The 22,922-nt window shown below is 38.8% G+C and overlaps 1 protein-coding gene across 1 annotated transcript; it reads left to right on the top strand.

Annotated features, from left to right (window-relative positions):
- Positions 1-730: 730 nt before the first annotated feature.
- Positions 731-18,152, top strand: CCT2 (chaperonin containing TCP1 subunit 2). The gene is made up of 16 exons (XM_077775232.1): positions 731-961; positions 1,715-1,789; positions 1,891-1,956; positions 2,542-2,653; positions 2,979-3,055; positions 3,376-3,488; positions 4,447-4,649; positions 6,563-6,663; positions 6,873-7,000; positions 9,867-9,970; positions 12,386-12,505; positions 12,895-13,023; positions 13,219-13,322; positions 13,601-13,700; positions 15,180-15,321; positions 17,869-18,152. Exons 1-16 carry the CDS (start codon positions 959-961, stop codon positions 17,897-17,899), a joined length of 1,608 nt encoding a protein of 535 aa, XP_077631358.1. The 5' UTR covers positions 731-958; the 3' UTR covers positions 17,900-18,152.
- Positions 18,153-22,922: the final 4,770 nt, after the last annotated feature.

The following is a 22,922-nucleotide window of genomic DNA, read 5'->3' as shown; positions in this document are numbered from 1 at the left end:
CTATCAGTGGATGACAAAAAACGAATAGATTTTTTTAAGGACAAAAATTTTACTTTAACGCTCCTAAGGGGTCAACTTGGAGTAAGTAGAATATTTTTTTAATAAACTGAAATATTTGGGATTGATCTTGGTGTCTACCAACACGTTAGGGAGGAGTATATTAGTCATCTCTACCGTGGAGGGGAGTAGAGGGGGAAAAAAATCGAGTGAATCTAAGACCTGAAAATGAGCAAGCAGGGCAAAGATAAAGTAAACGTCTCCATGAGAGTTGACTGTACCGGACAATCAACGTCCGATTAAAAAACAGCTTTTTAAAACTCAACAGAAGGAATGTAAGCCCTCCTCGTAATAATAAATAACGTTTAAAGTTAAAAAAGCAAAAAAATATTATTTACTAATAATAATGGTAAGTAATCAAAAAAACAAAACCCGAAAAGGCTAAACGTGGTTGCCTCCCGGGAAAGAAGTGGTGAGGCTGGTGAATTGTTTTTTCGTTATTTGTAATATAACACTTTAAACTGTGTATACCTGGTACTTTAGGCAAGCTTTTAAAGATTAAATTTAAGAAAAATTAAACGGGCGAGCCGGAACGTCGTTGCTATGACAGCCCCTACGTCCCGAGGTCCCCTTTGTTCTGCGTTTCTACTTCCAATCAGCGCCGCTTCAAGCTAGATGTTAGACCCTCCCCTTCCAGGCCCCAAGCAGGCGGCTCCGCAGGGGGCGGAGCGCGAGCCGAAGCCCCGCCCTCCAGTGTAAAGAGCCGCCCTTCCCCCTGCGGTGCTCCGCTCAAAGTGGCACCCACTCACTGCTCCAGCGGGCGGCGCCCGGCACTAGCTGCGCGCTGGCCGGAGCCCCGCCCCCTGCAGTAGAGCGTGTGCCGTCATTTCCGGCTTCTCTTCCCTCTGGTCTCGGGCGTGACCTGTGCGGGATCAGCGTGTGTGCCGAACTCCTCGCAACCATGGTGAGCCTGGCCCCGTTGGCCCTGTCTAAGCCCCGCCGCGTCCCGCCGTGCTCTGCCGCCTCGTTGTCCCCTCTGTCTTCCCTTCGCCTCGGGCTCCTCGTGTGTCCGTAACCCGAGACCGCCGCACATGGCGCGGGCCGCGGCGTGTGGCCTGCGCCGGGCCCGCAGGTGAAGCCCTCCATGCCTCGTAGGGGGAGGGGTGGGCCCCATGGCAGCGTCTTGGGCTGACCAGGCCTCTCAGTCCCAGAACCCAGGGCCCGGGGCTCAACCCAAGCGAAGAAATTTCTAGTGTCCCGGGCGGGTTGGCGCGGCAGGCTCCGCCCTCTCTTTTGGGGCGGAGCCTGAGAAGACCGGGCTGGAGGGACCGGAGGTTGAAGATGGAGGCTAGTCGGCCGCGGTACCTCGTTCGCTGGGCGGTTGTTGAGCTAGTGGCCTACAACCCCCACCTGCCTTATGCGTGGATTAGAGCCATCTTAAGGCTTGATATATTTAACAGTCTCTTTGGTAAAGAATTTTTACTCGCAGAGCACTAGTAGATCCCGAAAGCAAGGTCTTCTTGCCGTACAGTCTGCATAAATCCCTCCCTCCCTCAAGTAAATGACTATCCCAGTGATGGAGACCGTCACTTTTTTTGAAAAGCACGCTGTACTTTATATTAAATTTATCTTTAGTATCTACGTATTTTTTCTCAGTGCATCTGAGTATACGTGTTAAATATTGGTATTCAAACTCATCGTTGATTTTCCTTTTTAGGCGTCCCTTTCCCTTGCACCTGTTAACATCTTCAAGGCTGGAGCTGATGAAGAGAGAGCAGAGACCGCTCGGCTGGTAAGCCTTGTTCTCCTGTTCCTTTAAAGATCCGATTGTACTTTTTGAATTTTAAGATTGTAAAATTGATTTTTACTTTCAATCTCTGATCTTTACTCCAGTCCTCTTTTATTGGTGCCATCGCTATTGGAGACTTGGTAAAGAGCACCTTGGGACCTAAGGGCATGGTAAGAAAAACAAGGAATTTTTATGTTTTCATATTGTTTTAGAGCCATTGGTGGAAATAGTTAATAACTCAATTTTGAGAGATTTTTTTAAACCTTGGAAAGTTAACTCTTATACACGTAAGACATGGATATATTCTTCTTGCTAAAAATTATAAGTGCTTATACAGCTAAAGTCCCCTTGGATCACCATCTTGGATCCCCTTCCGAGTGACAACCACTGTTATATTTGGATGTAAATCTTGCGTGTACTACTTCCGTGTCCTTTTTTTTGTAGGTTGCTTTTAAAAATTCCTTTCAGTGTCGATGTTTAAACTTTATATTTATTACCACACTGAGCGACACTTAGTTTGTTTCCATTGTTTTTGCTATCACGTTGCTGAGACAACCTTGTTAAAGTTTCCCCGTTCTAGTGTTTTTAGGGGTAGACGCCAAGGTTTGCTTACGGAGTGTATGCATTGAAGAATTTGAATGGATACTGGCGAAAAGCCATCCAGAGTATTTATACATTAACAGTAAATGAGAATACGGATTGACCCATGCATTCTTCCAGATGTGTTTATATCTTGAACTACATGTTCCTTTCAGGATAAAATTCTGTTAAGCAGTGGACGAGACTCCTCTCTCATGGTAACCAATGATGGTGCAACTATTCTAAAAAACATCGGTGTGGACAACCCAGCAGCTAAAGTTTTAGTTGGTGAGTTTGAGGATGATAAGGTTTTTGTTAACATTTTGAAACATGTTTTTAAATAAGCTGTGTTGACTAACTGTACTTCCGATTAATTGATGTCTATTTTTTAATTATCATTATTAAAATATAAGCTTCTGGGGTACCATGCAATTATTAATGATAAAACATTTCAGACTGAGAATTTCCAAAGAGTTTGTCAGGTGAGGGAACCTAGATAAGTGAGATTCAGGTTGGTGGTGGGGATGTTTGGAGAAACAGGTAAGCTATGGAAAAGTAATGTGGAATGCAGAATCCCATAAAAATGAGCTAGTAACTAGCTTCCTTTTTCTAGATATGTCAAGGGTTCAAGATGATGAAGTTGGTGATGGCACTACCTCTGTTACTGTCTTGGCAGCTGAATTGCTAAGGGTAAGAGTATCTGAGCAATTTTAACCTTTTATTCTTACTGTTTTTTTGCTCTTGGGCTGGAAGTCATTGGGTCTTTACTAAGTCTTTACTATTTTTTTAAGTTTATTTGTTTTGAGAGAGAATGTGCGCATGAACGGGAGAGGCAGAGAGAATCACAAGCAGGCTCTGCTGACAGTAGAGCCCAAAGTAGGGCTCAGTCCCATGAACCAGGAGATCATGACCTATGATGAAATCAGCAGTTGGATGCTTAACTGACTGAGCCACCAGACACCCCTTTATGTCTTTACTATTGACGAATGTTTTCTGCTGTTTATTAATAGGAAGCAGAATCCTTAATTGCAAAAAAGATTCACCCACAGACCATCATTGCGGGTTGGAGAGAAGCCACAAAGGCAGCAAGACAGGCTCTGTTGAATTCTGCAGTTGATCATGGGTTGGTACACCAAAATAATGCTGTTTTTAAGTGTTTAACTTTTTTTTTTTTTTTTTAAGTTTATTTTTGAGAGAGAGAATCTCACGAGCTGGGTTCCAGTCTTGGCGCTGAGCCTGACTCAGGGTTCAGTGTCATGACCTCACGGTCATGAGTCAAAATCAAGAGTCAGATGATTAACTGACTGAGCCACCCAGGTACCCCTTAACATTGTTTTCAAAATATGCTCCATACTAAAAGTCTGGAGAACAGTGAAAAGCATAAACAAACATGACCCTGTTGCCTCATCCTGCCCTGATAAAGCCCACGTGTAGTTTGGGTTTCCAGTTTTCTGCATTTTTAATCACATACACACACAAACAAATAGAATCATTGTGTAGAGGATTTTTTTAGCTTCTTACTTTGTTGAATAAGGATATTTCTAGGTGTCAGTATTTTCTGCAGTATTAGTTTTAATAGGGGTATGCATTTGAGTTTTTGACTGGTATAATTTACCTATCTAGAGTTGGAAATCTGTGTTGACTGATTGATAATTTTTAGATTTATAGTAATGTGATAAATTTCTTTCCCAAAAAAATGTTTCAAGAAGTGTAATTGGTGGGTCCAAAGGTATATGTGTATTTTAAGGCCTTTTTATTTACAAGTAACTCTAGAAAACATTAATTTTCTTTTCTAATATCTGTATCGCAAATACCTATTTTTCCTTGTTTGGAGGATTTGCTGTTCTTTTGTTTGCTTGTTTGTTTTTTTGTATTTTACCAGATAGGTAGCACATTAGTAACCTTTAATTTCATATTTCTTGATTATTGGTGGTGAGCTCTAATTCTTTTTCTGTGGCTTAGAGCCCTGACTGGGGTGAAATGATCTATTGACAACTATTTGGATAAATTTCGAAAAGAAAAATAGGATAATCTTTGGAGAAGCATTTTAAGAACAGTCATGAGTGTTCTGTTTTTTTTAGTTCTGATGAAGTTAAGTTCCGTCAAGATTTAATGAACATTGCAGGAACAACGTTATCCTCAAAACTGCTTACTCATCACAAAGACCACTTTACTCAGTTAGCTGTAGAAGCTGTTCTCAGACTGAAAGGCTCTGGTAATTTGGAGGCAATTCATGTCATCAAGAAGCTAGGAGGAAGTCTGGCAGATTCCTATTTAGATGAAGGTATGTATATGTTAAATATGGGAAAACAGGCTTTGATCAGAGGCTGAGAGCTAAATAGTGAATCCTGTTTTTAGCTAGTCAGGACTAGTGACACTTTACAAGCCAGAAAATCTATCTTTAAAAATACAAATACTATTATAACCATTTTTGTCATTCTAATCCATTTATTACACTTAGCTGTGTGCCTCATCTCACCCCATCCCAGCATTTCTTTCATAATCTCTAGGTTTTACTTTATACTGAGAACTTAACTACTTGTAGTCTCTAATGAAAAGAAGTTGCAGTTTTGGTGGAAGTCAGCTACTCTCAAATGGTACTTTTTCCAGGAGGGATTTGTGTTAAGTCCTATCATTTATTTGGTATAAGTATTGAGAGTATAGTTCCTGGTGTTTCACAAAATGATAGATAAGTGTTAGCAATTGCTATTTCCTAACAGTGTATTTTGTTTTTAGAGTATGAAGTTTTCAAAACATCTTTATATTGTATTTATTTCACAAAATGGCTTCTGGGGTCATATGTGCAGGCGTTCTTTTCTGTAGAGGAGAAACAAGAACAAGTTGTGCTTTACCAGTGACTTGTACTCCGGGTTTTGCTGTATGTTATTTGTCTGTATTTCAAGAGAGTAACAATCCTGAAAATACTCGGGGTTGAATTTGTATGTAAGGACTGTGTAGCATTTCTAGAAGAGGCTAGTGGTAGGTGAGGATAATGAAACCAAAGATAGCCACCGTTCTTGAACGCTACATTCTTGAATGTTCTGTGCCAAGCATTCTAATAAGAAGTTTGGTTAAGATCTCATCCCTCGTGATGTTGACCCAGTGATTGAGAATTAGGCTCATCTTAATAGGGAAGAAAACCCAAGATGAAAATAGCTTAAAAAAATAAAAATTATATATGCTTCTAAAAGAAGCTTGGAGAAAGAGTTCCAAATCATCAGGCCCATAGACTGGAAACTAGCATCTGTGTCACTGGTGATACTCTTGTTTTACAGATGACAAGCTAAGGTTGATTAATTTGTTCAAGATTGTGTACATAGCCTGTAAGCAGCATGGGCATGATTGGGGGCAGGTTTGCCTGACTCCATTGTACACGACTTTTTCATTCTCTTACCAGCTTCAGTGCTTCAAAAAGTTTAGTAATCTCTAGCAATATCTTGTTTTTCTGAATTCCTCAGTTTTTCTGTTGTGTTCGTTTTATTTATTTTAATTTTTTAATTTAATTTTATTTTTAATGTTTATTTCTGAGAGAGAGAGAGAGAGACAGCGTGAGCAGGGGAGGGTCAGAGAGGGAGATACAGAATCTGCAACAGGCTCCAGGCTCTGAGCTAGATGTCAGCACAGAGCCCTACGCGGGGCTTGAGCCCATGAACTGTGAGAGTCGGACGCTTAACCGACTGAGCCACCCAGGCACCCCTGTTGTGTTGGTTTTAAATGAAAGTGGATTTATTAGCATTGTGTTGTAATCCATATCTGCATATTTTGTATATACGTGGAACAAAAGTTTCAAAATACTGTGTTCTTTTTTCTTTTTGATTTTTTTTAATGTTTATTTTTGAGTGAGAGTGCGAGAGAGGGGGACACAGAATCTGAAGCAAGTTCCAGGCTCTGAGGTGTCAGCAGAGAGCCCGAGGGGGGGGGTGCTTGAATCTATCACCTGAGCTGAAGTTGGATGCTTAACTGACGGAACCACCCAAGTGCCCCTTAAAAATAATGTGTTTATGTGTTGTGCTCTTACATTTCCACCTGTTGAATTGATTTTTATGATCACTGTTTTAATGGAATGCATTATAGGTTCTAGGAGCTTGGAGAATTGGACTCCTGTGTTCTTTGAAAGAGTAATTTGATAAAGCAGACATCTAAAGAAGATTTAGTAATATAACTTTGAAGTATTTAATACAATATTCTGTATTGTAGGCTTTCTGTTGGATAAAAAAATTGGAGTAAATCAACCAAAGCGAATTGAGAATGCTAAAATTCTTATTGCGAACACTGGTATGGATACAGATAAAATAAAGGTATGTTAATTACATTTCTTGGAATTCTAATTTTTAGTTGTTTTATAAATTCCAGGCTAGGAATCAATTGTACTCAAAAAAAAAAAAAAGCATAGAGTATATATGAATGTATTCAAAATAATTTCAGTGTATGTATGTGAAAATGTTTATGTTGAAACTCTTAAAGAGTAATGAAAGTGATACTGTTTTCATGTTTTCCTTTGTTTTAGATATTTGGTTCCAGGGTAAGAGTTGATTCTACAGCAAAGGTGGCTGAAATAGAACACGCAGAAAAGGAAAAAATGAAGGAGAAAGTTGAACGTATTCTTAAGCATGGGATAAATTGCTTTATTAACAGGTCTGTATGTGCTTTGCTAACAATATTTGTACTAATGTAATAAATGATTTATGTCTACAAAGGCTTATGGAAATACTTAATATTGAATTGGTGAATTGTTATTTCGAACAAGTAGATGTTTTTTCCAAGTAGAATTTTACAGTAAGGCATTTGTATTCTAATGATTTTGGTGATGCTTTATATTAATATACTTTATTAAACCTTTTTTTTATTAGCAGTAACAATAGTTTTTTGATTCAGCAGTTACAGTTTTAGAGTTTTGGCCTAATTGGAGAGGTTCAATTCCATATCAAATTATTGGAGTTTGAAGTAGCAAAAAACTAATACCAAAGAAATAAAACAAGAATTGAGATGAAAAATATTAAAGGGCTTTGGTTTTAGGTAAAGTTTATCTTTAATTTTTTAAGTGTTTTTAAAAATTATTTATTTTGATTTTTCTTTTTAATGTTGATTTTTAAGAGAGAGCACTAGCAGGGGAGAGGCAGAGAGAGAGAGGCACAGAATCCGAAGCAGGCTCCAGGCTCGGAGCTCTTAGCACAGAGCCTGATGTAGGGCTTGAACTTACGAACTATGAGAGGGTGACCTGACCTGAAGTCAGATGCTTAACCGACTGAGCCACCAGGCTCCCTAAAGTTTATTTTTGAGACAGAGTGTGCACTTGTGCACAAATAAGGTGGGGGAGGGGCAGAGAGAGAGGAGGAGAATTCCAAGCAGGCTCCACACTGGCTGTCAGCACAGAGTCCTATGCAGGGCTTGAATTCATGAACTGTGAGATCATGACCTGGGCCGAAGTCAAGAGTCACACTTAACCATTGACTGAGTCACCCAGGTGTCCCTTTTCTTTAATTTGTATGAAAGAGTATGTATACATTTTTCCTGTGTATTTTCTTTTTTTTTTCTCAAAGTTTATTTTGAGAGAGCACGCAAGTAAGAAAAGGGGCAGAGGGACAGGGCGTAGAGAGACTCCCAAGTAGGCTCTGCTGTCACCGCAGAGCCCGAAGTCGGGCTCACATCCATGAACCATGTGATCATGACTTGAGCTGAAATCAAGAATTGGATGTTTGACTGAGTCACTCAGACGCCTCCTCTCATGTGTTCTTAATTGTTAGTGTTTAAGGTGTTTTCATGGATTTCCCCCCCCACAAAGGCAATGGAAAAATTTTTTTTCAGTAAAACTAGAAGAGTCCATAAAAAGTGACCACTGGAAACGACGGTATCCACTCCAGTGGTCTACAGCAGCATAACATGGAATCCGTGTCCAGCTGGCAGGCATGCTGGGCCCCACAGCTTGCCTCCCTGCCTCTCAGGCCAGCTGCCACCTTTGGGGCCCTCACATCTAGGATCCAATAGTAGTGAGTGCCATTTCATGGTGAGGCCTAGAGGCAAGAACTCTGGACTGGACTTTTGGCAAGATGCCCTCTATTCCCTTTCCAGGTTCAGGGGCCCTGAAACCACTGCTTTGAATTCAGTTTGCTCATGTCCACCTCAGGGCCTCTAATGTGTCTAATTTTCCCTCAGGTTGGCTCCCTTGGATTGTTTTAAATGGTGAAAATGCCAAGAGGAACAACTTGGTTCTGTCAGTTAACTTTGGTTAACTTTGACAGTTAATAGTTGATGAAAAGTGATTGTTCTAGGCCAAGTGTTTGTGAGCTGTTTTTGTTTGTTTTAATGTTTGTTTATACTGTGAGAGCGTGTGCAGGGAGGCGCAGAGAGAAAATCCCAACCAGACTCCATGCCACCAGCACAGAGCCCCATGTGGGCTCTATCTCACAAACGTGAGATCATGACTTGGGCCCAAATGGAGACTCACACGCTTAACTGACTGAGCCACCCAGATGCCCTTATGGGTTTTTGAAGAAGTTATGTAAACTTCTGTGTGATCTTGAATCTGAGAAGATGCATTTTGTCTGACATTGCTTTTTACTAATTTTTTTTTTTAGTGTTTTAGCCTTTTTTTTTTTTTTAAGTTTCAAACTTTTAAACATGTCTTTGTTATACTTCTGTTACAAAAATATTTCATTGGGATGCCTGGGTAAATCAGTTGGTTAAGTGCCTGGCTCTTGGTTTCAGGTCTAGTTATGATCTCACATGTTGTGAATTTGAGCCCCACGTTGTGCTCTGCGTTGACAGCATGGAGACTGCTTGGGATTCTCCCCTCTCTGCCTCTACTCTGCTTGTGTACACTCTTTCTTTCAAAATAAGTAAACTTAAAAAAAATATCTCATTTTGGAAAATAGAAATGTATAAAGAAGGAACAGAATGTAAGGTCTGACCTTCCTTTTTAAATTACAAAGTTTTCGTAACTGATAAAGTGTGATCTGCACAAACACACTCCCAGAGTGAACATTGAGGTCATTGGCAGGTTTTGCTTTTCTATAAAATTTTTTATAAATATTATCATTAAAATCTTTTTAACGCTTATTTATTTATTAGAGACAGAGCATGAGCAGGGTAGAGGTAGAGAAAGAGGGAGACACAGAATTCTAACCAGGCTCCAGGCGCTGAGCTGTCAGCACACAGCCCGTCGCGTGGCTCGAACTCAAGACCCGTGAGATTGTGACCTGAGCCGAAGTCAGATGCCTGACCGACTGAGCCACCTAGGCACCCCTGACATGATTTTTGATGCATTTTTGCTACATTGCTTTTCAGAATTATGGGTCTAGTTTATCCTATTAGTTAGCAATATAAAATAAATACCTGTTTTCAGTACTAGCATGGATGCACTAAGTTTTGTAATTTATAAATTACTGTATATGGAAGATATGGTATTTTCTAATTTGTATTGGTAAAAATGGTTCCATGTTTTTTAGTCTGTTATATTTTAGACTTGTGAAATAACAATTTTGAACAATATTTTTATTTATAGGCAGTTAATTTATAATTATCCTGAACAGCTCTTTGGTGCTGCTGGTGTTATGGCTATTGAACATGCAGATTTTGCAGGTGTGGAACGCTTAGCTCTTGTCACAGGTATGGGAAAAAGGCATTAATTTCTAACCAACACTAATCACTCTTGGATTAAATGTTAATGTATGGAACTTCTTGCTGAGAGTACAAAGAAATACTTAGAAAATAAACCATTACTCTGAAATCTGATTTATAGCCTTTTGACATCTTTATGTTGTCTTAGTACGCCAAATTATATGCCAGGTTTGCCATCCCTGTTTTTGTTTTATTGTTTGAAGATACTAGATCTTTCCTCACAAACCCACAGGACCTTTGTTCTATATCTAAAGAAAATAAAGCTTAAAAAAGGAGTGTTAGGGTTTGTCTAGTTTATTTTTAATGCTGGATAGTCTACTACCACTTGGTAGTAAGTTACACTCGTAACCTTTACTGAACACTTAACTATATGTCAGAGAATGGGTCAAGTGCTTACACATTTTTTTAATTCTTTTAAATTTGTGGAAGTAATCAATGTTGAAATAAGTGAAACAGTTCAGTAACGAATAATGAAGAATTCGTAAATGCTAATACCCTTTGGTAGAGATATGAGTTTCATAATCCCAGTTGTGCAGAATAAAAATACATTCATGAGTAAGATAATGTCTACATCAGAATGACACAGTGTAATTTGTTTATATTAGGGTAATAGTTTTTAAAGTAACCTCTAAGTAGCCCTTGAAAGACTAAGTATAGCAGCCTATATGCTCTAATTTTTAGGCCCTTGAAAAGAAATGATTATGTTGGAAAGGTGGTTTGGGATCTGGCAATGAAAATTTAAGGGGAGGGATTTGAGATGTAAAGGCACTAGGAAAGTCGAATTTTCAAGTGCCATGAGTGTTAGAAATAAAAGTATACTAACTATTGGAGAGGGTAGAATTGGTTTCATCACAGTAGCTTCTTAAGCCATTTTTAATCTTTTGAGAAGTGTGGTTTTCTTCTGACTTAAAAAGAGACTTGTTTCTTTCAGAACTACTTTGAAATGGGTTTATTCTTTCATTAATTACTTTGAAATAGGTTTACTTTAATTAAATTTCTTTAAGAGCCATTACATACTTGATGCTTAAGGTAATAAAACTTCAGGTGTAATTCCTCCTTTAAGATAACAAAATTAAAGATACAGTGGAAGAAGTAAATGTGAATGATAGCATGTTCGTGGGAGAAGTTGATCTCCAAGTCCTAAGGACTTGATACATGAAATTGCCACATATACTCAGAAGAAAATTCATTGCACCAAGCACACCCAGCTGTGAAGTTGATCTGGCCCTGTTGGTGCCTCCTATCTTTAGCTTACTTGTCAAGATGTGTGAAATTGGTTCTCATAAATGTCAAGTATATACATATGTATTTTTCCTAAGCCTGTATACAGAAGCGAATGAATTAAGATAAATGAAAATTCTCATAAGCCAAATCAGTCTAATTTTGGAGGTGTGATGTCCCAAATCCATTGTGTCTTACATCTAGAACACAAAGCAGTCTCAGGAATTGGCTAATCAAAAGTTAAAATAACTTCAGCTGTACAGTGTAAAAAGGACCCAGAGTCCTTATAAATTTCTTTGTAAAATAGATATAAAGCATCAGTTATTCAGAGTTACAGTAAGAAAGTAGGAAGAAAATAGTTGGTTGATGGTAGAGGGAATCCATTTTATTAGAAGAGAGTAATGAACTAGAGAAAAGGATTTTAAAAATGGAGGCTTAACTTTTTCCTGGCCTAATTAAGAACCAGGAAAAAAAAAATGGTCAAACCTTTCAGTTTACACCATGGAAGATGGAGGGAAAATAGGAATAGAAATAAGACGTAGAAATAAAAATTTCTTGACACTTCATTAGGTTTGCTCTGGGAAATTTTCAGTGTACATTTCCCTTTTTCTAGGCTTTACAGGGGCTTTCTGAGATTGTAGTTAATGTGATGATTAGCAGGTAACAAAACAGGTGCTCCTTTAAGCAGTTTCTAAGGTCTACATCTATTGAATAATAGAATTAGTCAAATATTTTCATGTTTTGGGAAATTGAATCATAAGGATACTGGTCTTCTAGACAGGATTCAAAAGGGAATCTGAATTTAAATTCAGACAAAAGTTGATGTTAAAGTCCCAATTTAGCCTTTGGGAAATAGTATTCTACATTACGCATGTATAGGTCTAAAGAGACTGCTTGGATTCAAATTCCACTTCACCATATTTGTTAGAGCTATGTAACCTTCAACAAGAAACTAAATACCTCTGCCTCAATTTTATTATTTCCGTGTCAGATAATAAGAATATCATTCATGGGGTGAGAGTTGTAAAGATTAAATAATTAGTTTATATGAAGTGCTTCAAAGTGTTTGGCATATAGTAAGCAGTCCACTTATTAAAAATGTCAGTTCATTAGTTCTTCTTGGAAAACAAATTTTTAAATGTGCTGTGTATTTAATTAATTAATGTGTACGTATGTTCATAGGTGGTGAAATTGCCTCTACCTTTGACCACCCAGAACTAGTGAAGCTTGGAAGTTGCAAGCTTATTGAGGAAGTCATGATTGGAGAAGATAAACTCATCCACTTTTCTGGGGTAGCACTTGGTGAGTGATTTTATAGATTCTGATTTAGGTTCCTAAATCTTTGATAGTCTCTGTTGAAGTTTAAAGAAATAGTTACTATATGAGAACATGATGTGTCTTAATTTTTAAGAAGCATGATGTATATTAGTTTCAGTTTCTTTTGAGGTCAGCTTCATCTTAATCTTGCCTTTGTGAACAGTATATTCAACATGATTGTTTTCTAGGTACCTTAGAACTATTGTGAACATGGATTATTAGCAAAAGGAATGTACAGTAGCAGAGGCCATGTCTGCTTTTAAAACCAAAGGATAATTATAACCAATATCTAAATAAATACTAGAAGGCAGACTCTTACTTTTTATAGCTAAGTGTTCACGGTGACCTAAGAATCTTTTATCTTTTAACTTTAGGTGAAGCTTGCACCATTGTTCTGCGTGGTGCCACTCAACAAATTTTAGATGAAGCAGAAAGATCTTTGCATGATGCTCTTTGTGTTCTTGCCCAAACTGTGAAGGATTCTAGAACAGTTTATGGAGGAGGTAAGCATTTTAAAAATATTGAACATGTTTTATTAAAGTATAGTAATGGTTTTGGCTTTAATGGTCTTTAGAAAGTTTGTATATAGTGCTTTTGCATTTAATCTTCAAATGTTTGATGTATCTTAAGGGAAATGAGTAATTCAGTGTCTTGGAGATAAAACAGATATTTTATTGGAATTTCGTTTTGCTCGGCAGGCTGTTCTGAGATGCTGATGGCTCATGCTGTGACACAGCTTGCCAGTAGAACACCAGGCAAAGAAGCTGTTGCAATGGAGTCTTTCGCTAAAGCACTGAGAATGGTAAGTTGGTAAAGAGATCTGAACTCTGTTTTGTGAGTATTGATGGTTTCTTAAATGAATACATTTTTCTATCTTGGACATGTTTGCTTTTTTGGCATTAAGAAAGCTGGTTCACATCACTTAAATTTGATTCTGGAGTTATCTTTTCTATGTACAGTATAATTAAAAGGAACACTTTTACATTGTTTCTAAATGTATAATTTTAAGAAGCTGTCCTACTTAGGTACATTTTTTTTTTTTTTATAGAATAGTTACTATTTGTTTTTCTCACCTTCCAGTTGCCAACCATCATTGCGGATAATGCAGGCTATGACAGTGCAGATCTGGTGGCGCAGCTCCGAGCTGCCCATAGTGAAGGCAATACAACGGCTGGACTGGGTAAGAAATCACTTGAAACCTTGTAGTAATTAAGAGCATCTTTACCAAGTTACTCTTCGTGTTTTTTTCCCTTTTAAATGAATTCTCATAACAACCATAGAAAAGATTCCTGCGGCCCTTGCCTCTGTAACTGCTTCATGTTTTAGGAAAATGTTTTAATTTCCCATTCTCAACACTGCCAGAACTGTTACTCCGTAAAAGGTTTAAAACTAATTAGAAGAGTTGTAACTAGTTTATCATGTGATGACTGTGCGATTGAAATACATAAACAATACTAATACTTTTAAATAAGTGTAAACTGTATTAAATTTCTTACAGTATAATCAGCATTAAATTCTAATCTCCCAGGAAACTCATTATGAAACATTCTTGAGTGTACCTCTTTGATACATAGATAAAAGTGGCCAAAAGGAAAGATTTTAATTCAAATTGAAAAATTTCCCAATAAACTGTCCAAAACAGAAAGAGTAGGAGGGAGATAATCCTGGCAGAAGAGAGGTAATGAAAATTGTTAGAAAGTGAAGTAGGGATTTTCACAAGAAGAAAAATAGATGACTTCTGAATTCTCTTCCAGTTTTAGGAATCCATGGTGGGGACACCTCGCTGGCTCAGTTGGTAGAGCATGCGACTCTCTTATCTCGGGGTTGTGAGTTTGAGCCCCACATTAGGTGCAGAGATTACTTCTAAAACTTAAATCTTTAAAAAAAAATCCACGGTAATGAGGGACAAGCACATTTTCTGTAGTAATTGTATTTTTATTTTTACAATTACTTATTTTGAGAGAGAGAGAGAGAGAGAGAGAGAGAGAGAATCCCAAGCAGGCTCTGTGCTGTCAGCACAGAGCCCAGCATGGAGGTCAGTCCCATGAACCATGAGATCATGAACTGAGCTGAAAGCAGGAGTTGGAGGCTTAACTGACTGAGCCACCCAGGTGCTCCCTGCAGTAATTTTACATATACGTGTACATAAGCATACACATGTATATATATGTACATAGGTAAAGATAGGTGATTGAGGGGCACCTGGGTGGTCCAGTCAGTTAAGTGTGGACTCTTGGTTTCAGTTTAGGTCATAAACTTGCAGGTTGTGAGTTCAATCCCCATGTCGGGCTCTTCACTGACGGTATGGAGCCTGCTTGGGATTCTTTGTCCCTTTCTCTCTGCCCTTCCCCAGCTTGCTCTCTGTCTCAAAATAAATGAATAAACTTAAAAAATAAGAAAAAGTGAGTGTTCTATATTCATTTTCCATTTGACCTAGTTGTCTTCCATTAATACAGATGATAAGTAGTTGACCTTGTAATTTTCTAAAAGGCTTTGAGTGATAGGCTAATAGACTGCTTTAATTAAATTGAATAGTTGGGTCTTGTGATCTCATTTTTATAACCGGACTTATTATATTTGTTGTAAGTCATTAGAGATACTTTGATAATTTAGTTAAAACTCTGGTTGTTTACTTAGTAAATACTTTGTCTTTTTTCAGATATGAAGGAAGGTACCGTTGGAGACATGGCAGTACTGGGTATAACAGAAAGTTTCCAAGTAAAGCGACAGGTTCTTTTGAGTGCAGCTGAAGCAGCAGAGGTGATTCTGCGTGTGGACAACATTATCAAAGCAGCACCAAGGTATTGTGGCACTTTAACAAACATTTCTTAGGAAAAATTATTTTTTTAAATTATTACTATTATTTTTTAATGTTTACTTAGAGCGTGCTCTTGTGAAGGAGGGGCAGAGAGAAAGGGAGAGAGAGAATCCTAAGCAGGCTTTGCACTATCAGGGTACAGCCCAGGGTGGGGCTTGATCCCATTATCCATGAGATCATTACGTGAACCAAAGTCAAGAGTTGAATGCTCAACCATTTAGCCACCAGGCACCCCTCTTAGAAGAAAATTAACACAGAAGCAAAAAATAGATAATTGCATGTAGTTGGTAATTGTAGTTGATAGAGCCATTTCTCCCTAACTAAAAGTATTGTGCACATTATTTAAAATACGTAGTCATGACTCTTCTATTCTGGGTACACTTTTTCATATAGGTAGTCTTAAGTACATGATATGCAGAGTTCCTTACATGTTAAAGTGGTGGTTCATGAACATTGAGAGGGCATGGTGGCTTGCACCAGGAGATAGAGGTGAGGGTGGTCAGGAGATACTGATCATAAATTTTGAAGGTAGAGCCCACAGACTTTGATTATGGGCTGGATATAAGGTATAAGGAAAGGGAATGAAGGATAATCCAATCCAAAGTTTTTGTTGGGAAAAATAAGAATTTCTCTTCTCTGAGTGTCTTGTGAATGGTAGCTAGAGGACGTTTGGGTCTTTACTGTGAACATTCAGTGCTACGTGGAGTGATCTCGTAGTGGGGATGGATGCTGAAGGAGGGAGTATAGCCCACTGAGTAGCTGTGAGAAGGAGTGGGAGAACGAAAGGGGGCTGCTGGTTTTAGTTGGAAGCACGGGGAGTTCGTCCCTGGGAACAGGAGGGAAATAGGAACATCCTTAGGAGATTGCACCTTAAAATGGACTGAGTACAAGGAATTTCCTTGTGCAGCACCCACTTCCGTGGCTTTCTTCTATTGTGTCCCATTACCATTAGAAGAAGAAAGGAATAGAAAGTAGTGATTTGGATGTGGAAAGAAAAGAGGAAATAGTATTTAAATCTGTGGTGTAGTGGAAGCAGGACTGGGCTGAAAAATCTAAAGATTCTCTATGGTAGGGAAATGAGCGGTCATTCTGAAATGGAAACTTGCTGAGGAAAGGAGAAATTGAAAGTTTTCTTGGAAGGTGGGTCAGCAGAGATGGTTGTGCAGTTCTGTTTTCTGCTGATAGCAGAATGATAGCAAAAGGAAACTGGTCTGTGAAGTTTTCTTTACAGGTCACATAATCACACCTGTCCTCAGAAGTCTTAAAATGACTTGACACCCTCAACCGTATTAGTAATACATGTTGTAATACATACGTACATACATGCTATAGTACATACTGTTTTAGTGGTTTAAGTGTCTGTTAAGTTTAGTAGACGTTCTCAGTAATTGCAGGGAAGAAACATGAATAATTTTGTTTAACTCAGCCTTCCCAAACATACTGGACCGGCGACTCTTCACACGCATTGTTTACCAGGGGACTCTTGTTCCCTTCCAGAGCAGTTCCCCTCTGACAGTTTGCTTGATAACTTTCTGTAGTGACTTTTAGCATCCTTTAGTCCTACTTCCATAAGCTTCCAAGGTTGAAAGATTTTTCCCCTTACATGGTCCCAGTATACTCTTTCAGTGTTGTTACACTTGTTCCGCTTCTCTGGAATGATTGCTATGCTCATCTCTAGAAGCAAGGCTTACACAGGCAGCAGGTAAAACTCTGTAGTACCTCTGCCATGCCTCCTTCCTGAGAGATTTATTATTTTCTTGCCAGAGAATAAAAAGTGTAGCATCTAAGATGTATATGAAAGGCACTGTTGGGGCGCCTGGGTGGCTTAGTCGGTTAAGTGTCCGACTTTCGCTTAGGTCATGATCTCGCGGTTCGTGGGTTCGAGCCCCGCGTCGGGCTCTGTGCTGACTGCCAGCTCAGAGCTTGGAGCCTGTTTCAGTCTGTCTCTCCCTCTCTCTCTGACCCTCCCCTGCTCACGCTGTCTCTCTCTCTCTCCTAGAAATAAATAAAACATTTAAAAAAAAAAAAAAAAGGCAGGCACTGTTGACATACATTACTGAATTTCCCAGCATTTCTTTTCATTCATTTAGAATAGCAATCCAGAGAATTTTCATCTAGAGGCCCCAAAGCCTTGTCATTCTACAACTTCTGCTTAAGAGTATCTGTCTTTGTCTTTGACTAATTAAGTAGGAATTCCTTAACACATTTGCTGAAAACATGTACTAACCTTTGAATGGAAAATATGTATTTGTTAAGTAGGATGTTGGGATGAGAAATTGAGAATTGCTAAATACCTACAGGTCTTCATGTTCCACAAATTTATAATGTCATCTTACAAATACAGTAATAATTGAGGAATGTTATTTATGAGGTAGAAACAACATCCTTGTTATGGACAACTGGTTATAATGGTTTTAATAAAATTAGGATTCTAGCTGTGTTTGTATTTGCTGTAAACCTTTGGTTCCAGTCATGCTTTTCATCTTTACCGTTGCCTTTTTCTTAAGTGTTTGTTTTATAATCCTTGCAGGAAACGTGTCCCTGATCACCACCCCTGTTAAACATTCCCATGTGCTATTGCGCTCTGGACCAGGTAGTTCATAGCAAAGTTGTGTTTGAAAGACTTCGACCTCTTAAAGAAGACTGTGGAATCGAAGTTTATCTGTGGCTCTTATATCCTTAAGTTTGGACATTTAACTGACCTTCTATTTTAACATGGGTCTAATTTATTTGCTGTTTCATTTTCCATAAAATTCAGTTGATTTAAAAGTTCATTTCTCATGCTATGCATCAAAATAAAAATTTGAAAAGTTATCTCTTCTTACCTGTTAGTGCTTTGTACCCTCTTTTTATTTATTTAATGGGAGCAAATGATTAAATTCTCTGTATAGGGTTGTTCAGCTTCACTAATGATTGACCTTACAGGATTATGAAATATCAAGTCAAGTCACACATGATAAGTATAGGTTAATCTTTTGGCTTTTGATCATATGTAACTTTTCTTAGCCATAATTTTGTTTAGTGAAAGTACTTATTTGGGGCACCTGGGTGGCTCAGTTGGTTAAGCATCCGACTTCGGCTCAGGTCATGATCTCACGGTTCGTGGGTTTGAGCCCCGCGTTGGCCTCTGTGCTGGCAGCTAGCTCAGAGCCTGGAGCCTGCTTCAGATTCTGTGTCTCCCTCTCTCCCTGACCCTCCTCTGCTCACACTGTCTCTCTCTGTCTCTCAGAAATAAATAAAACATTTTTAAAAAGTACTTAATTTTGTATAGTCTAAGTACCATTTCTTACATAGGAAACAGTAACGGTATAAATGTTACTTCCAAGTTTGAAAGAGTCCCATATTATTTATTTTTTAAGTGTTCAATTATTTTTGAGAGAGTGTAGGAGAGGGCGAAGGATCTGAAGCAGGTTCTGTGCTGACAGCAAGCCCGATGTGGAGCTGAACTGTGGGATCATGACCTGAGCCAAAGTTGGACACTCAACCAATTGAGCTATCTAGGTGCCTGAAAGAGTCCTCTGTTTGTTGTTGTTATTGTTCATTTCTGAGCGCAAGTAGGGGAGGAGCAGAGAGAGTGGGAGACACAGAACTCGAAGCAGGCTTCAGGTTCCACACTGTCAGCACAGAGCCCAACGTGTGGCTCGAACTCATGAACCGTGAGTTCATGACCAGAGCCGAAATCGGACACTTAACTGACTGAGCCACCCAGGTGTCCCGGAAAAGTCCTCTATTTTAAAAGTTGCTTTGTTACAAGCTGCTTCTCAAGCACCTTTGATGCTTTAAAGGGTAATATCCTTTTAAAGAAGATGGATGTGGTTAGATTAAGCATTACTGATTGTTGTTAAAGCTTTTTGGTTTTGGCAAGTGGTGGAGAGTGAGAGAGGATGGGGATAGGCATGTACTTAGTTAATGCTTTAAAGGTGAATTTAGGTTTGGAAGTTATTTTACTACATCAGTATATAGCAGAATGCCCAAGAAATAGAAAAGCGCAGCAGTGGGTTATGAGTTTTTACAGGGTATCTTTGCTAGCTTAATGGAGAGACATCTTATTTCTATAGAAGAGCAAAAGTGTTTTCAAAGAAACACTAATAAAACCACCTGTTCTGTTAGGGTTTTGTTTTTTTGAAGTAGACTCTACGGGGTTTGAACTCAAGATCCTTAGATCGAGTTAACATGCTCTCCTGACTGAGGTTGCCAGGTGCCCCCAACCTGTTTTGTTTTTCTCTAAAAAGTTTGTCTCCACATTTTAATACTACTTTTGTAGAAGCTATTAAAACGAGGAAAACTTGGTTTTCTTTGTTGTGGTACTAGTTTATGTCCTCTGACATTCACATAAAGGAGGAACTTTTCCTGAGATTATCAGAGAATTGCACTGATCCTTTCTTAAGTACTTATCACATCATGACATCAGTTTTCAGCTGGAACAAGTGAGCATATCATGACCAAGGAAACTACAGGTGCCCATAGAAGTGGGTTTAAATAGCTGTCTTGAGGTACTAGATACCTCAGTAAAATCTGAATCTTAAAGGATACTTGGGCATGTGCCCTAAAGGTCTTAAAAAGACTACGCCAGTGTCCATCTAAAAAGAGGTAGAAACTTGGGAGCCTCGTTGTTACATCCGAGAATAACCCATGCCTCTTTCCCTCTTTGAATTCATATTCTTTGAAACCCTTAACAGATTTTGTCATAAACCTAGATTATCTCAACTTTACAAATTTTAATGTTTTTTCACTTTCAGAGGTTAAATAAGCAACCTAGGCTATTCTATAATTCCTAAAACAGTTTTAGGATAGTTTCTTCTAACTTAAACAGTAAATATGGAAGCAGTGATTTTTTTTTTGCAAAACTTTTGTGACATGGAAATAGAGATTTGGAATGTATGTTAATAGTGCCTGCAGAAAAAATTGAGTACTTAGGATTTTTAAATCTATTCTAGGCACTGTGTGTTAACTAAAATTAAAATAATAAAAAATCCAGGTAACTTGCAATTTTCCTTTGAAGGATAATATGTATATTGGTAATTCTTACTATCCCCAAGCCAGGATCCATTCTTTTTGCCCGCTGGGAGGCCGCGGGCCCACTCACCTTTGGTGACTGTCTCACAACTTTCTGTGGTTTAACCCAGGAGGCATGGCAGGGTATGGGGATAGGCATTTGGTAGTTTCTTCCTACGTGGCTTCCTCTTTCTCTTTGGAGATGGCTGCGTGTCCCTGTGAGACCTACTACTATAGCTTCGCTGGTAGACTTCCTCTCCCCCTTTACTTTTTAAAATTTATTTTGAGAGAGAGTGCATACTCACTTGTTGGAGGGGTGGAAAAAGGGAGAAAGAATCCCAAGCAGGCTCCCCAGTGTCAGCACAGCCCAATACAGAGCTCAGTCTCACAAACCGAGAGATTATAACGTGAGCCAAAATCAAGAGTCAGACGCTCAACCAACTGGGCTTCCCCAGCACCCCTGGTAGCCTCTTTTCTCATTCCTTTTAGCTCTTAATAGATAAAGGTAACATTTCCCTGTTCATCTAGCCTCACGAGTGGCAACTGCTGCTACACTGGCTGTCTCAGTATTATCTTGAATTCCCTCTTCTCCCAGTCTTGTCTAACAGTATTTCTTTGCTAAGGTCTCTCCATGTAAAACCATATGGGATGAATGCATTTTCTTGCCAGGACCCTGACCAATAAAAGTCACCAGAATACTCTTGTACAAAATCCTTTTTAAAAAAAAAAAGGTTTTTTTTTAACATTTTTATTTATTTCTTAGAGACACAGCATGAGCAGGGCAGGGTCAGAGAGAGAGAGGGAGACACAGAATCCGAAGCAGGCTCCAGGCTCTGAGCTGTCAGCACAGAGCCCGATGTGGGGCTCGAACCCACGAACCGTGAGATCATGACCTGAGCCGAAGTCGGGCGCTTAACCGACAGAGCCACCCAGGTGCCCCCAAAATTCTTAAAGTCTATCTTGTCTTGCACCTGCTCTAGTATATTAGAACATCAATAAAAGTGTAAAGAGGACTTAACGTTTTTTTAATCATAAAATTACTATAGGATGTTTCAGGTTGTCAGAATAACAAGGACAACCCAGATTTCAGATTTCTGTATTTTATTTTTAATGTTTTATTTTTGAGAGATCATGAGTGGGGGAGAGGCAGATAGAGAGGGATAGGATCTGAAGTGGGCTCCATGCTGACAGCTGAGAGCCTGATGCAGGCCTCGAACTCGGAACCAGGAGATCATGACCTGAGCTGAAGTTGGTCCCTCAACCAACTGAGCCAGGCGTCCCATCAGATTCCTTATTTTTAAACTGAGCAGCACCTAACACTTCTTTCAAAGGTTTATTGAATAGGTTATGTGAATTAATTTACACAAGACCCTGAAGATAGTACCTGACTGCCCTATAGTTGTGCTCCATAAATGTCTGTCCCCCTATGCTGTGGGCTTGGGTGTATGATAAAATCTCCAAAATCCAGGTGAACATGGAAGAATTAATACTGGGCACTGAGGATTCAAAATTTGTTTCCTATTCTCCAGAAGTGGGTCGTCTAGAAAGGAAGAAAAGCATGTAAATGTAAGTTTTATAAATAGCATTAATACTCTCTACAGTAGTGAATTAGGTGTATATATACAGTGACAAAAGGCAGAGAGTAATGCCCAGCAGACACATACCCGTGTCTTCAGTCCCAGGCCTCTAGCCTCTCAGGATACATGGGTTTCGTGTCAAGAAATAGTCACGTTTTCAAGTATGTACTTTGGTGATTTTGCATATTCTACAGTAACATAGGAAAAGGGCAAAGTTGATTCATTTAGAAATTGAGTAAATCTTTGATAATCGTGTTGGTGTATTTTCCCAATTAAATAAGCCAGAAGCCTTGCATCACATTGCTGTTCTTTTTCTTATATTCAAGACTATAGCTACTGTTGGTGAAAGTTTTACCGAGCCAGAAAAGGCCTTTCTGTTCTATTGCCATCATACTTTTTCCTTCAACCAAGGAATTACACTGCTTGTAAATAGAAGTACCGTGCTGGATGGTGTGACACTTTGTAAAAAGAACATGTTCTGTAAACATTAGCTGTTCCCTGCCAGGCACTATTCTATGCGTGTTTTACACAGTACTTTGGTTGATCCTTACAGTGCCTTCAGAGGTGGAAATTTACCATTTTACTGATGAGTAACATGAGATACACGGATTGTAAGGGACTAGAAAATGGCAAAGCTGGGATTTGAACTCATGTAGTTAGAAAAGCCATGCTCGTAACCGTCATACTACACTGCTGCTGCCTGACTGCGTGTAGGATATGTGCTTCTATTTAAAATTTACGTATAGTTGATTTTTAGGGCACAAGTCCACTTTTAGGTGTGAGATAATGAACTGTTAGTGATGTTGCATTTTAGGACAAAAGAAAGATTTTAGTTGGCATCACTTATATTTAGAGAAGCTAAATAAAACCCTGTATAAATTGAAAGGTTTTTCTCCAGTGCATAACATTTTGTGTTTCAGGGCTTTTAAAATTATGAGTAGAAAAGTTACATTTGGTGCTTCATTTTCCTTTTTTTAACTTTGCAATTATGTCAGAATTAAAAAAAAAAAAA

This window comes from Crocuta crocuta, unplaced genomic scaffold (assembly GCF_008692635.1).
Source record: "Crocuta crocuta isolate KB4526 unplaced genomic scaffold, BGI_CrCroc_1.0 scaffold97, whole genome shotgun sequence".
In the NCBI taxonomy this organism is placed as follows: Eukaryota; Metazoa; Chordata; class Mammalia; order Carnivora; family Hyaenidae; genus Crocuta; species Crocuta crocuta.
Note: the sequence above shows the minus strand (reverse complement) of the source record. Positions and strands in the feature narration are given on the sequence as shown.

What these genes read in the sequence shown, in the direction of transcription:
- CCT2 (XM_077775232.1), top strand. An exon ending in AGCAGCTAAAGTTTTAGTTG is followed by an intron (nt 2,654 to 2,978) that starts GTGAGTTTGAGG and finishes TCCTTTTTCTAG; the next exon opens with ATATGTCAAGGGTTCAAGAT. An exon ending in ATAAATTGCTTTATTAACAG is followed by an intron (nt 7,001 to 9,866) that starts GTCTGTATGTGC and finishes TTTTATTTATAG; the next exon opens with GCAGTTAATTTATAATTATC.